Source organism: Leptosomus discolor, chromosome 10 (assembly GCF_034619465.1).
Source record: "Leptosomus discolor isolate bLepDis1 chromosome 10, bLepDis1.hap2, whole genome shotgun sequence".
Classification (NCBI taxonomy): Eukaryota; Metazoa; Chordata; class Aves; order Leptosomiformes; family Leptosomidae; genus Leptosomus; species Leptosomus discolor.
The window spans coordinates 9,192,194-9,212,862 of NC_141400.1; the positions used below are offsets into that span (position 1 = coordinate 9,192,194).

Below are 20,669 nucleotides of genomic sequence, written 5' to 3' on the forward strand. Positions count from 1 at the left end.
CGCTGATGCAAAAGCTGTTTTCACTGACGTCTACGCTCAAACACCCATTTCAGCAAAGGATTAAGCCTGTGCTATTTTCTTTTTAAACACAGAACATTCCTTTTTCCACTGTACAAACTCTGTATATACAAACTCGCATTAATTCAAATTTGTCTTCTGTCAGGAATAGAAAATAAACGCCAAAAAAAGGCTTTTCTTTCAGCTTTCTTTTAAGACCATGCTGCAAAGTTCTAGGAACTGCTCACAGATTAGCTTATCTTTTTAATTTTATTAACACAAAGGTATGTAAACTTTTGAATTACATCGTTTTAATTAGTCCTAGACTAGTACTAAGCAACCTTATTATTTCTCTAATTGTAGTATTAATAACTCTCACTGTTTTACAGAGACTCATCTTTTCTTAACATGACAGTTATCTTAAGGCTTAGACTTACATGATAACACGAGATTGAATTCTCAGCCTACGTTTTTTACTAAAATCAGCTTCCAGCTATTGTGGTTGCAAAGAACAGCTGACAGGTGTAACTTGGCTCCACCCTGAATCCAAAACACAATACCAGTCGAAGACAGAAAATATTGTTTAAAAAATAACTCCCTGGAGCAGATATCTGGGGACTGCAGCAGGCTAGCAGGGCTGTAGCCCCTCCTGGGCACATCGATTCCAAATGTTGTCTGGTACATAACAGCAGGAGGATTTGCCAGTCCACAGTCCCTCTCTTTCCCCCATTCTACTGTGGTTGCTAGAAACCATCACACGTCAAAGCTCCTGAACTTTTAGCACTCAGGGTTGGCAATACTGTAGTCCCACTGATTACAACATGACTTCAGCAAAGCAAATGTTCACAGAAGTTACAGAAGCGAATGTCATCATAAAGCAACCACTGGAGTCATTTCAGAAATTTCCTTTGACTTTCAGATGTTGAAGGATGCTTCAGTGGTTCATTTGTGAAACATCTTTGCTTTCCAAATAGGCATTGTATGACCTCATTCATTAACAGTCGTAGGAGGTGTTCAAGCTCTTATTACATACTTTAAAATATCTCTTCACCATCTCCAGGAACCTGGAATTTTCTGACAGATAAAGAATGATGCAACAAGATGCCTAGATCGTGACTGCACACTGAATCTTACTATGAACTCCTGCTATCCCTTATAAGACGGGGTCTCGTTCTCAGTTTGAGTCTCTAGGCTTTAGCATAAAATAACTATATACACATTAACAACTACATAGCAAATTGTCATGACTTCCCTTTTCTTCCAGGTATATCCCTGTGTACTTTAATTTATGTCCATCTTCCCCTTCAAAACAGCAATCAAAGCAGGTAAGAGAAGTATTTTTCATTATTACACTTTGTACTGACATACAAGCAGTAAGAGCACAGCTGAAATTCTGTCAATACAGTAGTCCATATGCAGATGTCAGCTTGCTCTGCTGGGATCCTCAGCTTGATCAGAAGTTGCACAGCAGTAGTTAGCACAGTGCTGAGCCTGGGCTACGTGCCTTCTTAGCAAAGGTTCAAATCTGCTTGTGAAATACCATGGAAATGTAGACTTAGTCAGCGGAACTACTAGCAAGAATAACTCCTCTGCTCTGCTCTACTTTGCTCTCCTCTCATTAACGCCGTGATAACAGGCCGGTACCTGAGCAATGTGCACGTATATGGCACAGACTGTTTGTTTTCCCCGGAGCAGGAAGTGTGTGCAGATTGGAAGGACAAGAAGGAGGGTTTGTTTGTTCTGTATAGACACATTGCAGGCAGGGTAAAAATAAAAAAATAATAAAAAAAAAGAGATGCATTTGGAGCAGAAGGCAATGATGGTTTCTGACTTCCTTGAACATTTCATTCCGAAGTCTTGGGCCATTTCTGGAGAAAGACCTGTTTTCCTCCATTCTTCTCCCCTAAAGAAGCATTGCCTTTATGTCCAGATTTCTTACTAATAAAACAGGTGGGAATTTTTAACTACTATCATCCTCTTAACACCCCAGGTGTTGTTTTAGATTTCCTGAGCCCAGCTGTGGTGCAGCTGGAAATTGATGGCCATGAGGGTCCCAGGTAAAGCTGAAAAATGCTGTGAGTTTTTACAATGTACTACCAAAAGGCTGGAGTGGTTCAAAATGTCTTGCAGTGCCTTTGACAATTTCCCCTTTCCCTCCAAAATGGGAGGAAATGAACAGCACTTTTTTTTCCCAAGCTCTTCCCTTCACCAAAGGTGCAGATCACTTAGCACGGGCTATGCTAGCCAGTGTGAAAGCAGCATCGTTCATCTATGGTTCGTGAGCAGCCTGCTCCTCGTAAGGCCCTTTGATATTGCATGTGGCCATAGGGACATAACAAGCTCATGCTGCATTAAAGGAGAACAATGTCTCGTGTTGCTAACAGCTTATTCTTTGTTTCACCTCTGAGACATCAAAGTTACCTCTGAGACTGCAAATCCAAGTGCCAAAACGAATTCTTACGGTTGCTGAAACAGAATAATTAAAAAAAAAAAAAGTAAATTTGCTCTTCAAATACTGTGCTATCAAGTGATAGGTGAGTGATTAAAATAGAATATTCCCTATAATTCCGCAAAAAATCAACATAACGACTCCTGAAATATAAGGGATCTGCAAAAGGTGTTGTTATAACACCTCTCTCTCTGAGGCACGCTTAACCTTTGCAATTCTTTTCTACTCCACTTCTATTTTGCTTAAAGTTGCTCACAGAATGTTTTAAGTGCGTGCATTAAAAGCATGTCACTTGCCGTACAAAACTGACATGTATCACAAAGTTAATTCCCACCTATCAACAAATGTCTTTTGTAATGATATCTAATCAAATAGATGTATTCCATATGAGAAAATCAGCTAATGTCTGAGAAAAGTATTTGATGAATTTTAGATGATTAGTACAATTTCGAGACCTGAGAGTAATCCCTCAATAACTTCTTCTCTAACTGAATGTTAGTGTAGGTGTTTTTTCTTCTCTTCAATGTCATGCCGTATTTCTTCACTTTATCTTCCTCCCACATTGGTCTTTCTTCGACTGTGGCCAGGGAATAACTGAAGAGCAGCATGAGCGCATCAAAGCATTTCCCAGACCATACAATAGATGCTCTCTAGTAATTGTCCACATTGAAACAATTTTCCTACATTGCCTGATCCTAACACCAACAGAGACTTCTTATGTATTAGCTGGCTTTTAGTAAAGAAAATACACTTTTCCAGGGATGCTCTTATGGCTCAAAGTACTGTGATGGACTACATTGGTTGTCGCCTCCTTTGTCACTGTCCAGCTGACGTAGAAAGGCTACCATTGTTTCCTGTAGACTTATTGATCCTAGTCCAACAGTGTGATTCTGGGTTTTGAAAGACTATCTGACCCCGTTACGCATCCATTGCTGACAGTCACTGGCTCTAAAAAATGTAACCAACCTACCTACCTTCGTACATACCTTTCCCTCATGTCTTAAATCCGCTGAAATTCCCACTAGTGCAATATAAATCACAAGTATGTCATCAGGTTCTCTGCACAGATACTCGGCTACTGAATTTGTTTCCCAAGGACTTTATCCTTGCCTATTACTAACTTATTGTGTCTACCTGGAAAAATGCTATCTGCAATTTTCGAATTGCAACAAAATCAAGTGTCCAGCCTCCTTTGTATAGAAGTTGCATGACAAACAAGAAAATGCTGCTTGAATTTAAGTCAATAAGTTACTACTGGGTTTTTCCCTTTACTTTCAGTTTGGTATGTTATTTCCCCCTAAGTAACGGTGGCAGTAGATTTCAAATAGTTGCAACATCACACTCAAGAAATGAACTTCATGTAAAGTGAGCAACTTGCATCTAGATCCTACAGCTGAGTGTAGCGTATCAGATTTATCAAACGTAAACAACAGATTCATGACAGAAAGAGCAGACGTAAGAGGAAGCATTGCACTGCACTGCATTGCTTGGCGCTTAAAAAAAAAGCAACAAAGCACGTTCATACCATGCTCTGGGGGAGGAACTTTTGTGCTTCCTGTGTTAAAGAGGACTGGTATCTCTATGGCTCTGCAATGAATCTTACAGAGATAACAGTTTCTTTTATAGCTCTGCCCCGTGTTTTCTGAGTGACTACAAAGATTTGCAAAAGCATATCATAGACAGAGGTACCCAAATCCCATTGACTCCCTGGAGTCATTTACTGTAGAAAATGTGATTTGGTTCTCAAAACCCTTTGAAATGTCATACCTCTTTTTGCTTTTTTTTAATCCTTACGCAGGATAGTACTACCTCCTTCCTCACATTCTTTTTTTTTTTACTTCTAATACTGTCTCTGATTACGGTCGGTATGTATAATGGAGTCTCTGTAGAGACACCCAATGCATCGTGAGCTATGAGTTGACTGCGCAGATGTGGATTTACTGAGGGAGAAGGGAGCAGGCTGAGAGATGAAAACCCCTTCTTTCAACTTCTCTTATTTAGCACCAGCTAGTGCTCTGCATCTACACGTATTTTATATCCACATCCAGCCCTACACTGAACAACAGTTAGCTCTCATCTGAAAGCCGGGTAGCTACAGTACCAGTTAATTAGGCCACAGTAACACTATTGCACACACTCTACGCTGCAGGTAGTGGATGACCTACCAGCTTGGAGCACCAACGAGGTAAACATCTGACAGTCCTCTCCATCTAAGGAGAGATACCCGAAGCCCCCATCTTCGGTGGCAGCTCTGGTTGTACCATAATGCAAATGAATCACTGTTGTATAAAGCTTAGGGGGGTTGATTTTTAATAGAAGTGGGATGTATTTTCCCCCTCTATTGTTTTGCAATTCTCTCCAGGTTTGATCTTGGTTCAGTGATTCCACGTAGGAGCTTTGTGACTGGAATTTTTAGGCAAGCTCGTTGATATGCTATTACAGAGTATTTCCTGATGAAGTCACATAAATCACTGTTTAGGAATTATATATAATGAACAGAGTTCCCTTCTCACTGCTACTACATTAATAATAACAGTAATATTAATCTCCAAATCGATATCCACACAAAACTAGCCAGATACTGAAGGAAACTCCACACAGAGGGATCATACTGATCATACAGTTTATGTAAGTCTTCCTTTTACTAATGTTATGCAGGCTTTTTCCTGGATTGTGGTGAAATGACTGTATCATTCCACAAAGGAAAAATCATGTGTCCTTCAAAACAAAGGAAAACCATTTTCAAATGGGGCATATCTGCCAAAAAGGAGTGTTTCCATTGCATTAGAGGAAAGCAAAACATAGACATAGAGTTTCAACCATTCTCTTTCACTGTCATAGGGGAAGTAGGATAAAATAATGGGAGAGAAGCTACTCTCCTCCAAATTTCCCCTTAAGAATATATGAGCTCATAATGGAAAACCAGACTGTCATCAAAAGATATTTTCACAATCTCTATGTTTTAATATTTAAAAATTCCTCTGATGGATCATAGCAAACTATCCCATCATGGAAGTTCCACACAGATGTGTCTGCGCTCCGTAACTGGCATCTAGGATTCTTGACGTAAAGCTTGGGTACCGTATGACTCCATTTGTCCTGTAACAATAGCTGAGCTAAGGCAGTTATGTAGGCTTTGTGCATGTGTGTGCAAGCATACACTCTGAAAATGTGTATTTATTTATATTTATATCATTAACTATTCATGTTTCAGAACTGAACAGGCGTTTAAAGGCTACCGTCAGGTTGGGGAGAAGTTTAAGCTATGCATTAGTGACATTACAGTCGAAAAAGAAAATCCATAATACATGGTTGACATAAGCAAACAGGCAAGCTAAGGGGGGTTGAGAAGGAAGTGGGCACCATGTATGTAAGATTACTTGTACCCGTATTTATCTGCTCAGTGACTGAATGCAGCTCTCCAGCTTTCCTGGTCATTGCTGGTTTGCTGTTAAACTTGTGTATTATCACAGAAGTGAATTCTGGAAATTGGAAATTGTCTTAAATGGGAAAAAAATGTTGCCTAACCTTGATTCAGCCTGGTCTCTCTCATTTGTAAAAGGAGAGCGGCTCTAAGTGCTTCCCAGAGGCTGCAATTAGAACAGGCTGAGACCACAAGGGGAAAGGGGTGCCACTGTTCACTAAGGCCTCCTCCCTGCCCCTGGTAAAAGGGTTCCCCTGTGAGGAGAAGCAGATGGATAGGAATATGGTGCACAGCCCAGCCTCCTTCTGAATTGCGTTTCAAAGGTAGTCACAGATCAGGATCAGAAGGAGACAATTTTGTCACCTGGACCAGTTCGAACACCTTTCACTTGCCGGTGCCCCAGCTGCTTCTGCCCCATCTTTCTCGACATGCTTTCTCAAACTCCATTTTCTCTTTCCAAACAGTGAAGCGATGACGGCAGAAGTGTCAGTGTCTGCATGGCCCACCTTTGGCAAAACGGCCCGGCTAACAACAGCTGGTAACACAGGGGTGGGAACATAAACAGTGTATGTGAACGGAGGACCTAAATCTGCCTGAGAAGACATTTGTCCCAAATGAGCCTATAAGAGAGGAAGACAAGCACCAGCCAGAGGCAAAGACAGTACCCGCGATTTCCATGCTGACATGTCCTCTCAACGTGTGTGTGTGTGTGTGGGAGGGGGAGATTAGAGCTTTTTGGGATAAGTGGAGGGTGGAGATGTAAAGGTGTTAATTAATATTTTGGAAGTGTCTAGTACTCTGGCTTATCAGTTATATTAGTGATATGGATCTCAGATGAATAGTTTGCTGGTTGCTGGTCAGTTCTGTGCCATGAATAAATCAATAAACCACTTTGATCCAGATTCAGTATATGGTATCTGAAAGGAGCAGTTTCCTCTGACCGAGCAGCCGTTTCAAACCGGCTTCAGAAAGCTGCGCTCATGGCCTGCAGCCCTCTCACTCTGCTCCTGCCCAGCTCTGGCTGTGAGCTCTAGCAAGGGGAAGTCTGGGGCCGACATCTGAGTACCACGTTGGGTGCGCTGCACTCAGCAGGGAAGTTGTTAGGCCCGTCTGAGACTGCAAGGCTCTAGTTGGGTGGGAGGGAGTTAAAGCTCAGCTGCCAAAGGTGTATGTGATCCTACTCAAGCCGTGTTTCTTTGAAGAGGATGGCTAAGGAGAAAAAAGGATTCCGCTGGCTATACTGTACATTTGTGTAAAGCTTTCAGCACCGTTAGTCCAGAATCCTGAATTAATCCAGCATCCTCTCTGCTGTTTGCCTCCCAGATGTGTGACAATCAACAGGAACCCAATGCACTGGGATCTGCTGAGGTTCATAATAAGTTTCTCTCACTGCTAATTTGGGTTGTTCCTCCTTTTGTTTGGTCTTTCCATATTTGGGGGCACAAAATATGCAACATATGGCAGATGCTGGTGTTGTTTCATCTGCCTGAAGGACTTCTGAAAGACCATTGACTATAGCAGAAGGGACAGGCACCATCTCTCCGTCGCTGGATTACTACATTATAGCTTTGACCTCTGGGCTGTGGGAATGCTCCTGTCACTAGAAAGCACACAGGATAGAGTTGTGTCTCTATGAATTCCTAAAGCACGTCATGCTGCATTTCAAAGCTTTTTTTTTTGCTTTTATAAGCGATGTATTTCTTCTTGCTTATAACTTTTGAGTCATCTTATTCAGGTTTGGAACAGGGCTAGAAGAACAACTCAGTTTTGGTTTGCTGACAAATAAAGTGAATTGTTTTCTATTATCTCACAAGTAACAAAAACATCAGTAGGAACTTTTTCCTCATTTTCAAAGTGTATGTTATGTGTGGGGCTTTTCTTATGCTTGAGTACAGGTCTAAAAGGAACATCAGTTTATAAAGAAAAAACAATAGGTTACATTTTAAAACCACAACATAAAATAATCTGACAATCTAGGGGTTTTATCTCTGAGACAGAACTAGTTGTTTATTTTTTGGTTGACCTACGTCTCAATTTTTTGGAATAAATACAATTCTAAAACAGCAATTAAAAATTAATTTGCCCTTAGCATGACTTCTGATTGATGTGGTAGCTGGGATTGTATTTCATGTAATTATCTCTTTTGTGCTTTCCAGGTAGAAATAGATTTTGTTTATTTAACTTTCTCTTTCTGTCTTCATGATATAGTTCCCATCAGACAGTTTTGGGAGTTGTATTTAGTCTGTATTTACTCTTCCTCAGATGATCAGCAGGGAGTGTGAGAGAGACAGACAAATCAGGAGGAAAGGAAATGCCTCTGGCACACCATAAAGGTCATTGTAACAATCTCATAATCTCATTTCCTCTTTAAAGTTTACCTGGGAGTCCCAAACTTTTTTTTTTTTTTACATTAGCTCTGCCACTATGTAAAAAGGAACTCAGGCCACGTGTTGCAATTCTGTGGTATTGCGGTGAAACGGAGCATCCCTTTCCTTTCAGAGCTCAGAAGCATTTATAAGGGAGCCAGCACTTTGCTTCCTTCAGAACACAAAACCAACCTGCGTGGCAACTTCAGCTAGCAGGCATCACAGGAAAAGGTGAGAGTTCCTTTCTTCTCTAACAGTGGGGCAACGCAAGTCTGGTACCAGCTGCTTCAGCTGAAACTAACGAAAACGTAACATTATTTGTTTAAAAGTGTAGTTAAATAGTAGTTGTCATGACCTTTTTCTCAGGACAGTATTTATATGCTTTTGTGCCTGAAGTTCAGCATATAGTATATATACATGTATATAGCTCATAGAATTGTTATTAACTAACAGAACAGCTGCTGTTACAAGGTAATAATCTTTTATCTCTTACCAATATTCATGTTGCTGGGGTGTGTGCATTGACAAGTATGTATTTATGGTCAGACTGTTCTCTGCTTTAAAAAAAAAAGTAATACCATTGACTTGGCCCGGCCTTGAGCTGGGGCTAGTCCAGGCGGCATCCAGAGGTCTTTTCTGACAGAAATTACTGTGTGATTCTCAGTGAAGGGATCTGTACTGATTTACAGCAGCTCATGACATTGGTGCACTCTCCTCCTCTATGAAGTGCTCAGGCAACTGCACTCATTAGTGATGTTTAGAAACTAAGTTTATTTCTGATTAATTTTTCAATGACATTTTGAGATGAGGGCAAGGGGGTGTTCTCCCTCGTCTCAAAAATGGAATAATTTTCCATGAAAATTGTTAACTTTTTTCATCAAAAACCTGAATCGCGAAGCTTCTCCCTAATACCAGGAGAAACTTTTCTGTTTTCAAGGTTTCAATTTTAATGAGAGGTTGATGTGGAAAAGAAGGCATGTTTTACACCCTTCTCCTCCAAGTTTTAGTTGATATTTCAGATACTGGTTTTGTGAGGCGTAGTGATGAATGCCTTGTTACGATGAAAGAAATGAGCATCTTTCAGAAAGTGGCAAAATGTATTTTTCTTTCACAAATTACAGGAAATGCTGCGTGCAGTAGAAAATCATCAGGAGCTAAGAATGTTTGCCCTTTAATGAAGCAGGATACTGCTGATAGGCTGCCTGATAGGGTCTGGCTTTTCGCTGAGGCTTGTGCCGCTCTCTGAGTACAGGTGCAATGTGAGCTCGTTCCTCCCCTAGATGCTCTCTCCAGATACTGTACTTGGTGCTTCTGGTCCCATTAATAGCTGTGCTGTGCAGTGTACAAAATCAGAGGGCATGCTTCCTTGATGTGGGTCCGGGGATAGCTGACTTCTGACCGAGATTAAGGACTGCTAATAACAGAACATAGGAATACACACATACTCTTCCTCCATAAACCCAGATGAAAATGTTTCATAGCACATGAAAAGAAAACAGGAGGACTACTCCCCTTTCACTGAAAAAAAAAATGGTTTGGGAGGAAAAAACCCCAAACCACTTAATTTTATGTTTTTCATGTGCATTCATACTCCCACTGTAGTCAGAATAGACTTTGAAAGATGTATTCACCAATCTCTTTTTCTAAGTCACACTCTTACTAATTTGGCTTAATCTCCAGTTGAAAAAGGTCTGAACATGTGTCTAAATAACTGTCATTAAAGTTTTTTATGCACCTGGTAGTTACTGCAGTATGTCAAACATGTTTTGTGTTTCATGAAGAACTCTAGCTGTATTTTTAATTCAGGACAGATATACATTTATATATTGTATATAGAGCTATGTACTTATATAATCTCAAGTGAGATATGTGTGTGGGTCTCAAATGAACACAGCAACAATGATATATATATCCAGCCATTTCTGCAAATATAGCTGTGGCATTGAATCCAGTAGGAATTTTGCCTGAAATTGCTTGCAAAATTAGGCTGTGCAACCTCAGGTGGCTACTAGAACAAGTACCAGTTAGGCAAGTACCAGTATTGACGCCAGCTCTACACTGCATTATTGACACTGCTGTCACTTGTTCTCACAGAGATGGCGGAGACTACAGTCCAGCAAAACACTTCAGCAGGTCCTTCATTTTATTCACAATCCTTTGTTTTAATAAGACTACTGACATGCTTAAACCAAGGAATATATTTATAACCTTTGTATTGCTGGAATTCAATGTCCATTGATCCTTTAGTCCAATGCCCTGTTCATGCAACTGGCCTCACTGGCATCAGCAGGACTTCTATTGCATGAGGAATATTTAACTGAGGGACCTGGGAATGCTTCTGAGCTCCTGACCATGTAAGACCTATGCACACAACCATTTCCTCTAAGTTCCATGATTCCTTCTCTAAGCTGGTTTGCGGTGTGAATAACAAGCAGACCAAAATCTTGTCTTGAGCTCCAGTACAAACCTGATATTCAATTTTTATGTAGTCTAAGAGTTCTTAGAATGGGAGAACATTTCTTAGTTCACTGGAACTGACTCTGTCTTCTTATTATCCTGTCCAGCACTGGGCTCGATGTCAGTACACACTCAACAATCCTCAATGAAGCTTAGTAATTTATTTTTTCCCTACAGATGTCTCACCCACTATTTGCCTTACTTTCATTATTTTCCTTTGCTGCCCTTCTGGAAGCGCAGTGGAAACTGAGGGAAAACGGTAAGCAGTCTTCACTTACTGAGACCCACAGCTGGCTGTAGGGCACAAGGGCATTTCAGAATTGTACTTGTGTCCACAAGCACAGAGTTGGTTAACTACAGTATCTTAGGACCAGGTTCTTCTTATTTGTTGTGAATAACTAGCCAACCGATTGTATTAATGGAAGAAATATTTAGAAGTCCTAAAATGTCATGCAACAGCCATTCTGAATATTTGCATTAGAAACTGTCTTATTTCCTATTCCCTGTTCTCTTGTTTCAAAAGTTTCAGTCATGCAGTTTGTTAGCAGAAACAGCATCTTGTGACTTAGGTAACAGCCCACAAACAAGTGAAGAATTAATTGTCAAAAAGAATATTCACAGTAAAACCTAAAACCTAGAAATAGTTTATCCAGCTTTTCTGGTAAATAACTTAAATGTAAATACATTTTCAGAAAAATACAGTTTCAGTAATAAGCGAACAAATCTTCTGAATAACATACCAGAAAATTGGACTAAATTCAGATAATCTATATATATATAAAATATTCCCTGGGCAATACTATGGTGCTGAAAACTGCAAATATGTTTGTCAGTATTGAGAATAATCTTTGTGTTTGAAGTCTGTAAAATTTACCTTGACTGTGCTTCAAATATCCATAAGCAGTTTGGCAAGCTTCCAAGCTTCCTAGAGTTGCATGTTTTCTGCCATTTTAGATTCAGCATTTGAAATGTATTTCTTACTGTTTCTTCTTTGTGATAAAGTCTTAAAGCTCTCATTCTGATAGTGAAATGCTGTGGTGGAAAGGTCTTGGAGCTCACTGGAACTCTGATTTCCTGAGCTGAGTGCTTGCGGTGGTGTTAACGCACGAAGAAACAAATTTTTGCCACTTACTGCGTGTAGAAGTCTCTGAGGGCACTGAACATGGCTGGGGAGCCTGTGACAGCAGCAGTGTAGCTGAGCACTGACAGTTAAATTTGAGAACTGCTGCCACACAGAAGCTTAGGTGAAGTTCTTCAGCCAACCACGGCAAAGACACAAGAGAATGTTTCTTTAATGGAATTGTTCCAAGTTATTTTCTTATGTCATGTGTCTTCTAATTTGGAAAGACCAGCAGGGCACTTCAGAGTTACATGATGGCATTTAGAAGACCACATCTCCCTGTTGGAGTCCACTTAGCTCTGCTGTAGCTCAGCAATCCCTCGTCTCTTTGTAGTTGCTCCATTGGGACTGGGGTGGCAGGAGTACAGCTTGTTCCCTGCAGAGAACAGAAAAGCATCAGCTACAGGCAGATACGAACCAGAGCTCCCCTCCTTCCCCTTGCTCGCTCACAGACCTTTGAAGCTGAAGAGAGAAAAGTGTCATAGCCTTGCGCCACAGCAAAGCACCACAGCATGGAGTGGTTTTACACGCCATTCTGTGAGCAAAGGCCACAGGCCGTGTGCAGGAGGAATACCTGGGCTGAGGGTGTCCAGGCATCCTCGCCTTTAAAACAAAAGTACCCGAGTACTTCCCACGGTTATGAACCACTGTAAGATCCTCTGGGAACATGGAAAAAAAAAAAAAATCACTTCTTCCATTAGAATGTCATCCCGTTGATCAGCAGGTTCTAGATACACTGCAAATTTCTAAGTTGAACCTCTTCCTGTAGTAAAGATTTCTAGGTGATGGTGAGGCCTTGGGCAAGAAAGCCAGAGATTTGTTAGCAGTTTTCCTGGAGAGTAAAGCTGAAAAAAAGGGCTCAGTTCAGTCTTTGCACTGTTAAGTACGAGTAGCTGCTAACACGTCTTTCTCTGCAATGCCCAGTGTACGTCATAGAATCAGAGTGGAACGATGAGACACCAGCTAAAAGAGTGGAGCTCAGCTGTAACACATCTGATGAAGCACTACCAGTGTACTGGACAAAGGGCACTGAACTGAAAGGAACTGGAAAGACTCTGATTGCTGAAGTAAAAGAGTTCCCAGATGCTGGCAACTACACCTGTCTGACAGCTGATACCCATGAAATTGTCAGCTATGATTTCTTCCTCATCACTAAAATAGACTCCAATGGGCAAATGATAAGGTCAATTCTGAAAAGCTTTCAAGGTACGGTCATAAGATGATGTGTTATGTCTTGCTCAGCTTTGTGCATTGGAGCTTTGTGAGGAACACAGGGAGCTCTCTGGAGAAATGCATAAGAAATACCGACTGTAAAATGTGTCCTCTTCAAATGCTTGCTGACAGTGAAAGGCGAACGGTTACTTCTGTGGGTCTGTGCGTGGTGCAGCTGATGAGCAGCATAGCAATTGGTTGTCATGGGGTTAATTTAGGAGTCTCTAGACCTGTTGGATGGAGTGATGGTAGGAATGATTACATACGGGATAACACCAATCCCACACCACTGCTTTTCTGTTGGAGAGCAATTGAGGTGCTTTGCTTCCTTCTCACAGACCCAGCACTCAGGAGAGGGTTTGCAAAACCAGGGCTACATGATATGACAGAACCAGGGACTGACCTAGATTTTAAGTGCTGTCATTTGGGCTTCTCCATTCACGACTAACTCACTGGGACAAGCCTGTGATGTTTTGCATTTTCTGCATGAGCCTCACTCATCTATGTCTCACATTGCAGTCCCTCACTCTAGTGCCAGGAACTTAGGATTTTCCAAGGTCTGCCAGTCAGCTGCATCCAGGGTACCATACAGAGTTGTTGAGAGTCTGCAGTGCTGGGCAGCAGGAAAAGAGCCACGCGCCTATACCGAGGCCTCGTTCACTTCTCACGCTGGAGACATTCCCCATCCAGTGCCCCAGTGTGTGAAGACGTGACACTGCTCACAGCGTGCGCTGTCTTGCGCAGGGTAACAAGTACAGAGGCTTGCCAGCTGAAGAGCTGCAATGTTTCTGTGTGAAAGGAACAATGGATCTGTCTATATAAATCTCCTACTGACAGCTATCTGCAACAGCTTAGCTATGCTCCAGCTCCTGTCACTAACCATGTAGATGTGGTTAATGTGGTGCCACGTGAACCAGCCTTCAGCCACTAACCGTGGTTAAACGGCTTTTTACCGGGAGTGGCTGCCAAGGGGCAGTATGAGGCTGTGTCTGCCTGTGTACCCACCGCCTGCCAAAGCAGACGGGAGTCTATTGAATTACTGTTTTCTCTCTGCTTTGACTATTTTGGCAAAAAGAGTAAATAAATCATGTTTTCTTTCTTTTTCCATCTAGACCCAAACAGGACATACTTAAAGTGCGAGGCAAAGAACTACTCTGGAATTTTCACATGTTCATGGATGACAGAAAATGAGAGTCCAAATGTGAAGTTCACAATCAGAAGTCTAAAAGGGTAAAAGCTTGTACTTTCCTTAACAACCCTATAGTAAGGCTGGAACAGCCCTTTGTGTTACTCTCTGTAGGAGATCCTGGATTTTGGGTTATTGAGGACACGCAGAAAGCGAGGAATCCCACTTCCAGAGTCTAAGCATCTGTAAAATGTTTTGAGCCACCACTAGGACTAACTTAACTAATAAGGGCATGGAAGTTGCTCAGAAATTAATAAAGGCTTGAAAATGCAACAACTCCCACTGGACTGTTACAGCTGCTACAGTACAGCCACAGAACAACTTAAGCAATAGCAAAACGGTTCATGTAGAGGAGAGAGAGGAAGTTGAGCCAAAAGCAGAAACAATGATACTGAGCACTGAGTCCGCTCACAGCAGATCCAGTGGAATTAAGGGAGTGGGAGGCTGCACCCACTGCAAAAGCCACATGTCCACTGACAAGTCTCTGTTGAAGAAAACTGCAGAAACCTGTGAGGGAAATACGAGGGGAACCTTATGGGGATTTCCTACCTCCCACTACTCTTGGGGGTTTCTCCAAAACATGGAGTGTTTGAGCAAAGATCACTTCAGTTTGTTAAAGAAACAACTGCAAAGTGTTTTATTTTGCTGAATGCAAAAATAGAAACAGACTCAGGTAGTAGGTGGCTTTTGTTATTTATTTCCCAACGGATGCATTTTAACCTTCCCTTGTTTCTTCCAGCAAGGTTTCAGAAAGGGCTAAGAAGCAAAGTAAGATACTAGATCTTGTCATAGGACAGTGGTAACAAGAAATGAGATGTCCTGTTCTAGCTTTAAACACTAATTCCTTCTGCCAAGGCAGCGGGGCTTTCGTGATTTTACAGTACTGTATAACACAGCACTGAAAATGTAAGAACTCCCACTGAACTGTTTCTGCAGCTGTCGAAGAGCAGCCATAAAATGATACAGGCAACACCAAAACATTACCTTACCAACTACATGTTACCGTTGTGGAAACAAATTCTCAGAACAAACCACCATTTCCCGTACTGTTCTGTATCCAGCTCTCAAGGAGACGTCACCTGCAGCAGCCCTGTAGCTCACACTGATAAATCAGTGACTGAATACGCAGCCCAGTGCCAGAAAGAAAACTACTGTCCATTTGCTGAAGAGCACCAGCCAATTGAGATGTTCCTGGAAGTCATTGACGATGTGGAATATGAGAACTACACTAGCAGCTTCTTCATCAGAGATATCAGTGAGTAGACCAGGAATCATGATGAATTCTTAGCTTTATTCTTGCTGCTGATAGTGGAACTAACAACGGTAGCTGATCAAACCAAGCTTGGGAATCCCTGCCCTATTCTACTGTAAATCTGTATGAAGCCCCCAGTTACAGGAACAGGGGAAAACAAATCATAGCAGCAGTCTGGAGGAGGATGAGGAAGTGAAGAAGCAACATCTCCCTAGCTTGTGACTGCCAACACTCTCACCCCCACATGTCCCAGAAGTTTCTGTAGCCTCCTCTATCAGATGAACACGGGTTGGGGTATGTGGGAGAAGTCAGAGAATAACTAGTAACCCAGCAGGCTCTTCTCTGAGAACTGCAGGTTTACTCAGATAATGGTTGACGCTATTTTACGCTTCCCTCCTGATCTGTTCTTGCAGAGGGCAGGTTAGTAGAAACTGACAGGAAATAAGAGGACCAGCTGTGACCATGATGCCACAGGGCACAGGAATATGAAGCAGCATCCTAAAGAAACAGAAGTTTTGCTAAATGCCCTAATGGTCAGTAGGGGTTGAAGATATTCCTCTTCCAATGGAGGTGGAATGTGTCCAACAGAGCCCTCTGCAACCCTCCAAGAAAAAAAAAAAAAAAAGAAGGACCTTACCCAGAGAGACTCTGGGAGTGTGCTTAATTTTCCTTAAGAAGCGTACAAGGCAGTTCTTACACATCATGCCTACTCCTCTCTTAACCTCATGGAGGCTTTCAAAGCAGGTCCCTATAAAACTATCAACACTAGTACACCAACATCTGATATGATTATGCTAATGTGAATTCATTCCTTCTGTATTTTCTCTTGCAGTAAAACCCGACCCACCCCAATGTCAGTATGCAGCCACAAATGGAACGGTGACCTGGACATATCCCAGAACATGGAGCACACCAAAGTCGTACTTCCCTTTGACTTTCAGGATCAAAGTTGAAAGTACAAACAAACGCAAAAGCCAGGTAGAGATACAACATCTGAAACATAGTTTTCTTGCTTGAACAGGTGGTATAAATAATGTAAGCTTAGTATGCAAGAATCATGGACTAAAATAATAAAAAAAAAGGGTGCTGAGACCCAAAGTGGCAAGATTCTGCCTTGGCAGACAAAGACCTCCTTCCCAGTTCTATGAGCAGTAAGATCCAAATGACACACTCTGAGGTGGATGCAACCCTGGTGTAACTGGTGAGGTAAAACCGTGCCCAGCATTGCATAGCTGTGCTGTGAGAAAAATATTTACTAATTGATTAGTAGGCTGTGTGGGTCCTAATGGGAAAATCCCAATTTCCAAATCAAGACGTCTAGGATCTGTTGCACTTATTTCCTTGTATGTTGTTTGTACCTGGGTAGCTCAGACTTTCTTTGGAGGTGAATTGGCAAATAAGGAATCAGTGACTCATTTGGTAGCATTTCTGGGGACAATGGCGCAGACCACAGTCTGCCACTCACTTTCCAGTTATTAGTTAATTGTTAACTAAACATTGCTACTCTGTATTAGCTTTAAATCACAACATGGTTTTGCTTCCTTTGCTAATGCTCATGGATACACCAAAGGGCACACGACAGCAGTATGGCCATTTGTTTAGGCTGGCAAAGAAATCAACAGCAGTACTGGAAAGAGAGACACAAACCAGCTGACCGCAGTGCAGGTCCTTAACTGCAGTGCTGCTCTTCTTTGGTGCAGCAGTCAGAAAAGTAAACAAATGTAATGATCGCTCCAGTTTGTCAACTCATTCAACCAAAGACACTAGAGAATGTCCTTTTCTGTGTGAAAAAACTAAGCAAGCCTGTACCAGCAGATGGGGCCCTTCCCCTAGTGCTGACTCCTTGATTTTAGCAGCGTTGTCTTGCACAATCCCTTCGGTAGAGAAACCGGAGAGTCTACAGAGCCCGTCTTGTATCAGCCACGAGTTCTCAGTGCAAATTGCAACGATACTGAAAAGCAGCAACTTCTGTCTTTTAGGGTTCCCACTCTGGGTGAAGAAAAAGGAAAAAACCCAGATAAACAAATATACCCTTCGTTTGAATGACTGTTTCAGTTTGGGGTTTGGATCGCTTTACAACACTAACTTCAGAGAAAAGCGGGCTTTTTAGTTTGATTCTACTGAGGCTCAAGTTCTCACAAGTCTTCATGACTTTGGTATCGGTGGTGCCTTTGAAACAACAGACTACCAGTGGGGTTTGTGAGTCAGATGTGCTTGCTGCAGTCGCTCTGGCACTTTATTGTCTGTGACCTTTCCAACCTGCTGATGGAGCTGTGCCCTGTTGGTAGGTCTATGATGCTGATGAGCAGTCTATTCAGATTCCAACGACTGGGCCAAAAGACAAGATCTCTGTGCAGGCCAGGGATCGCTATTACAACTCGTCCTGGAGTGAGTGGTCTTCACGTTGCAGGTAAGACTTGAAGAACTGGAGGAGCAGGGATGATTCCTTACCTAGGAGAGGAAGGAGTCTATGAACTGCTGCTTCTTAAACACTCTTTTATTTAACATTTCCTCATAACCATTTTTGTCTCCTGAACATTTTTTCATGAAACATCTGTAAGAGAATAAACACGTGAATGTTAGGGCTATCTAAAAAATTATTCTCTTAAAAAAATAAATCAATGGGGAAACAATTAGAATCCATTTAAATCAGAGAGGAAACAATGTTCATGGATGTGGGATAGGCAATTATAAAATAGTCTTTAAGAAATACATGTGCATTTGTCCATTGCCAGTGTAACCCATGCTGATTTTTATCCTTTCTGTTCATTGATAGCTTATGAATCAACTTTGAGCGTCCGAATACAGCAGATAATCCATATACAGCCGAGTTTTACCAGTAAAATAAGAGAGAGGGAGAGAGAGAGGAGGCATTTGCTGTCAGAAAGAAAAGCTATTAGCAGCTTCTGCTAGTCATAGGAATGGCTGTTCTCTTACTCTGTGAATTGATTAGTGTTCTGTGACAGCTCTAAATGACACCCAGCCTCGCTTTCCAGGTCAGAACATGTTTTTAAATATGGAAATAACCTCCTTCAGATCAACACCAGAAAGAATTATGAAGATTTTTTAATCTTCTTCCTCTCTTCTTTTTGTAATTTTCGGGTTGGTTTTTTCAATTAGACGTAGATGCAAATCTCTCTGACCTCTGAGTTTCCTGAGTCACACTGTTGAAAGCTGTCAACTTGTAGCCCTGTTGAAACCCTTGAAATGAGGTCCCACTGTGCCGTGGATGCGGTACGGGGGCATTTACAGATACCAGTGGGAACCGAAGGAAATTTTCAAAAGGGCCACAGCTGGACAGGTGCCAAACTCATCAGTTGAAGCTGAATCCCTAATCCCCATCAGACACAGGAACTTCCAAGCCTTGCATCATGTGGTCCTGGTCCTTTAGAGAAGTTGGGTGGCGGTATTTCACTAGATGGCTCAGACCAGCACAGCTTTATGGAGAAATGGACTAAAGATCCAGGACCGAGGAAAATAAAGCTAATTCTTATGTAAATATCCTTTCTCTTATTTTACAGATAACCAGTTAGAGATTCTAGGATATTGCCACAATGCTCCTTAAGAATGCAAAGAATGAATTACCACAAGAATGTGAGCATAATGAGAAGAAAAATCTGCGTTTGACATTGTTAAGAAGCCGTACCATACCTTATTTGTAATAGATTAATACAGTCCTGATTTTGGCAGCTCTTTTAAATTCCCTGTATTTGAGCAACACCTTTAGCATACATCATGTTATATTAACATGTTTAGTATTTAGGTACATTGCTGACAGCTATTATTGTAAGTTCTGCCTATTACTGTATTGCATTTATTTATTTATTTATTTTTTATTATTATTATTTATTTACTTGACATGACTTGCAATGCCAGATGATGGCAGTTGCTATTCAAACTGTTTCACGTGTTAATTTATTTCGAAAGCAACTTACTGAAAGAACTGCTTCAATGTTCCATTATTTAACTATTGATTATTTATTTATTTATTTTTATTTATTTTGTTGCCATGCACCAGCACAGAAAGCCTCGGCTGCGTGAGGCAGCTGCGTGTCACACACCAGGGCCATCCTCACCGTCCAGTCGGGTGGCAGAGGGTTTAGCGAAGCACGGAACTGCCAGTTCAGAGCCCGGGCAGCGCTGGCTGCTGCATGTTGTCAGCTGCCTGCGCCTACATCAGGGTGATGCCCGGCGGGTGAACTCTGCCAAGGGCTGTTGCTGAGAGGCCAACCCCTCCCAGCGCCCTGCGCTTGTGGCCCACCCCCAGCTGCAGGGGGAGCCGCGGGAGGGCTGGCGTGGAGGCAGCTTGGAGGTGCCGTGGTTGAGACAGTCCTGTTGCCACCTCTCATCAACATGAAAGGCAATGGGAGCCAGTAGCTGGATAAAGCACCTCCTAAACAAACCTCCCTTCCTTTCATGCCCATGATCATTAAAGGCCCTTTATTCAGTGACCCCTGGGTACCCACTGCAGCTCCTGCAGCGGCGTTTTCTGACAATAAAATTAATTCCGACCTGCTGTGCCACAGGCAAAACCACAGGGCACAAGTAGTCAGGAATCTGCAACTGAAACCAAGGCAGCTTAGAGTATTTAAAAGTTTAACTGCAGCGTATCTGATATTTCAGAGAGCAGTTGGTAACTGGTTCTATATGTAGATGTTAAGCATCTAATTAAAGTTAGAGTTTTAGAATACAGATTTTTATAGTTAATCTCGAAAGAATTTCCCTACTACTGCAACATGTGCTAGGTGTCTTCACAGAACCTTACAAAAAAACCCTCAAGTCCTGGTTCTGAACTGCTTACCGTGTAAGTCCCCAGGTCTGGAAAGAAGCAGAAGCATGTGTTGAAGCCTGTACATTTGTGTTGAACCACCTAAGTCCTGACTTTCAGGAGGGCGAAATACATTATAATATCTTTGAGGATTTAGGACTTAATCCCCGATATAGAATCACTGAAATTGAAGACTTCCATTGTGACCATGCTTCCTTTGTTTCCAGACTTAGCAATGGGTGGTAATTTAAGATATTTAAACATTGAAATGTGGGAAGTATCTGATATTTCAGAAAACTGTTGATAATCTAGCTACAAGTGCTGTTCGTATTTATTACTATTAGCTGTATGCATCTTATATCTGCTATAAATGAAGTCTACAGTGCTTGTTTTACAAAGGAGCTAATAATAAAGACATCTAAAACCAAGAAAATATGG

General features: G+C 41.7%; 1 protein-coding gene across 1 annotated transcript; it reads left to right on the forward strand.

Annotated features, from left to right (window-relative positions):
* The first annotated feature begins 10,870 nt into the window (after window positions 1-10,870).
* On the forward strand, window positions 10,871-17,877 carry IL12B (interleukin 12B). Its single transcript, XM_009957163.2, has 6 exons — window positions 10,871-10,952; window positions 12,738-13,019; window positions 14,138-14,255; window positions 15,273-15,466; window positions 16,296-16,441; window positions 17,752-17,877. The coding sequence occupies exons 1-6, from the start codon at window positions 10,871-10,873 to the stop codon at window positions 17,875-17,877; spliced, it is 948 nt and encodes a 315-aa protein (XP_009955465.1).
* The last annotated feature ends 2,792 nt before the right edge of the window (window positions 17,878-20,669 follow it).

Coding starts and splice junctions, on each gene's coding strand:
- IL12B (XM_009957163.2), top strand. CDS start 10,871: ATGTCTCACCCACTATTTGCCTTACTTTCATTATTTTCCTTTGCTGCC. Junction 10,953..12,737: donor GTGGAAACTGAGGGAAAACG/GTAAGCAGTCTT, acceptor TGCAATGCCCAG/TGTACGTCATAGAATCAGAG. Junction 13,020..14,137: donor AATTCTGAAAAGCTTTCAAG/GTACGGTCATAA, acceptor TTTTCCATCTAG/ACCCAAACAGGACATACTTA.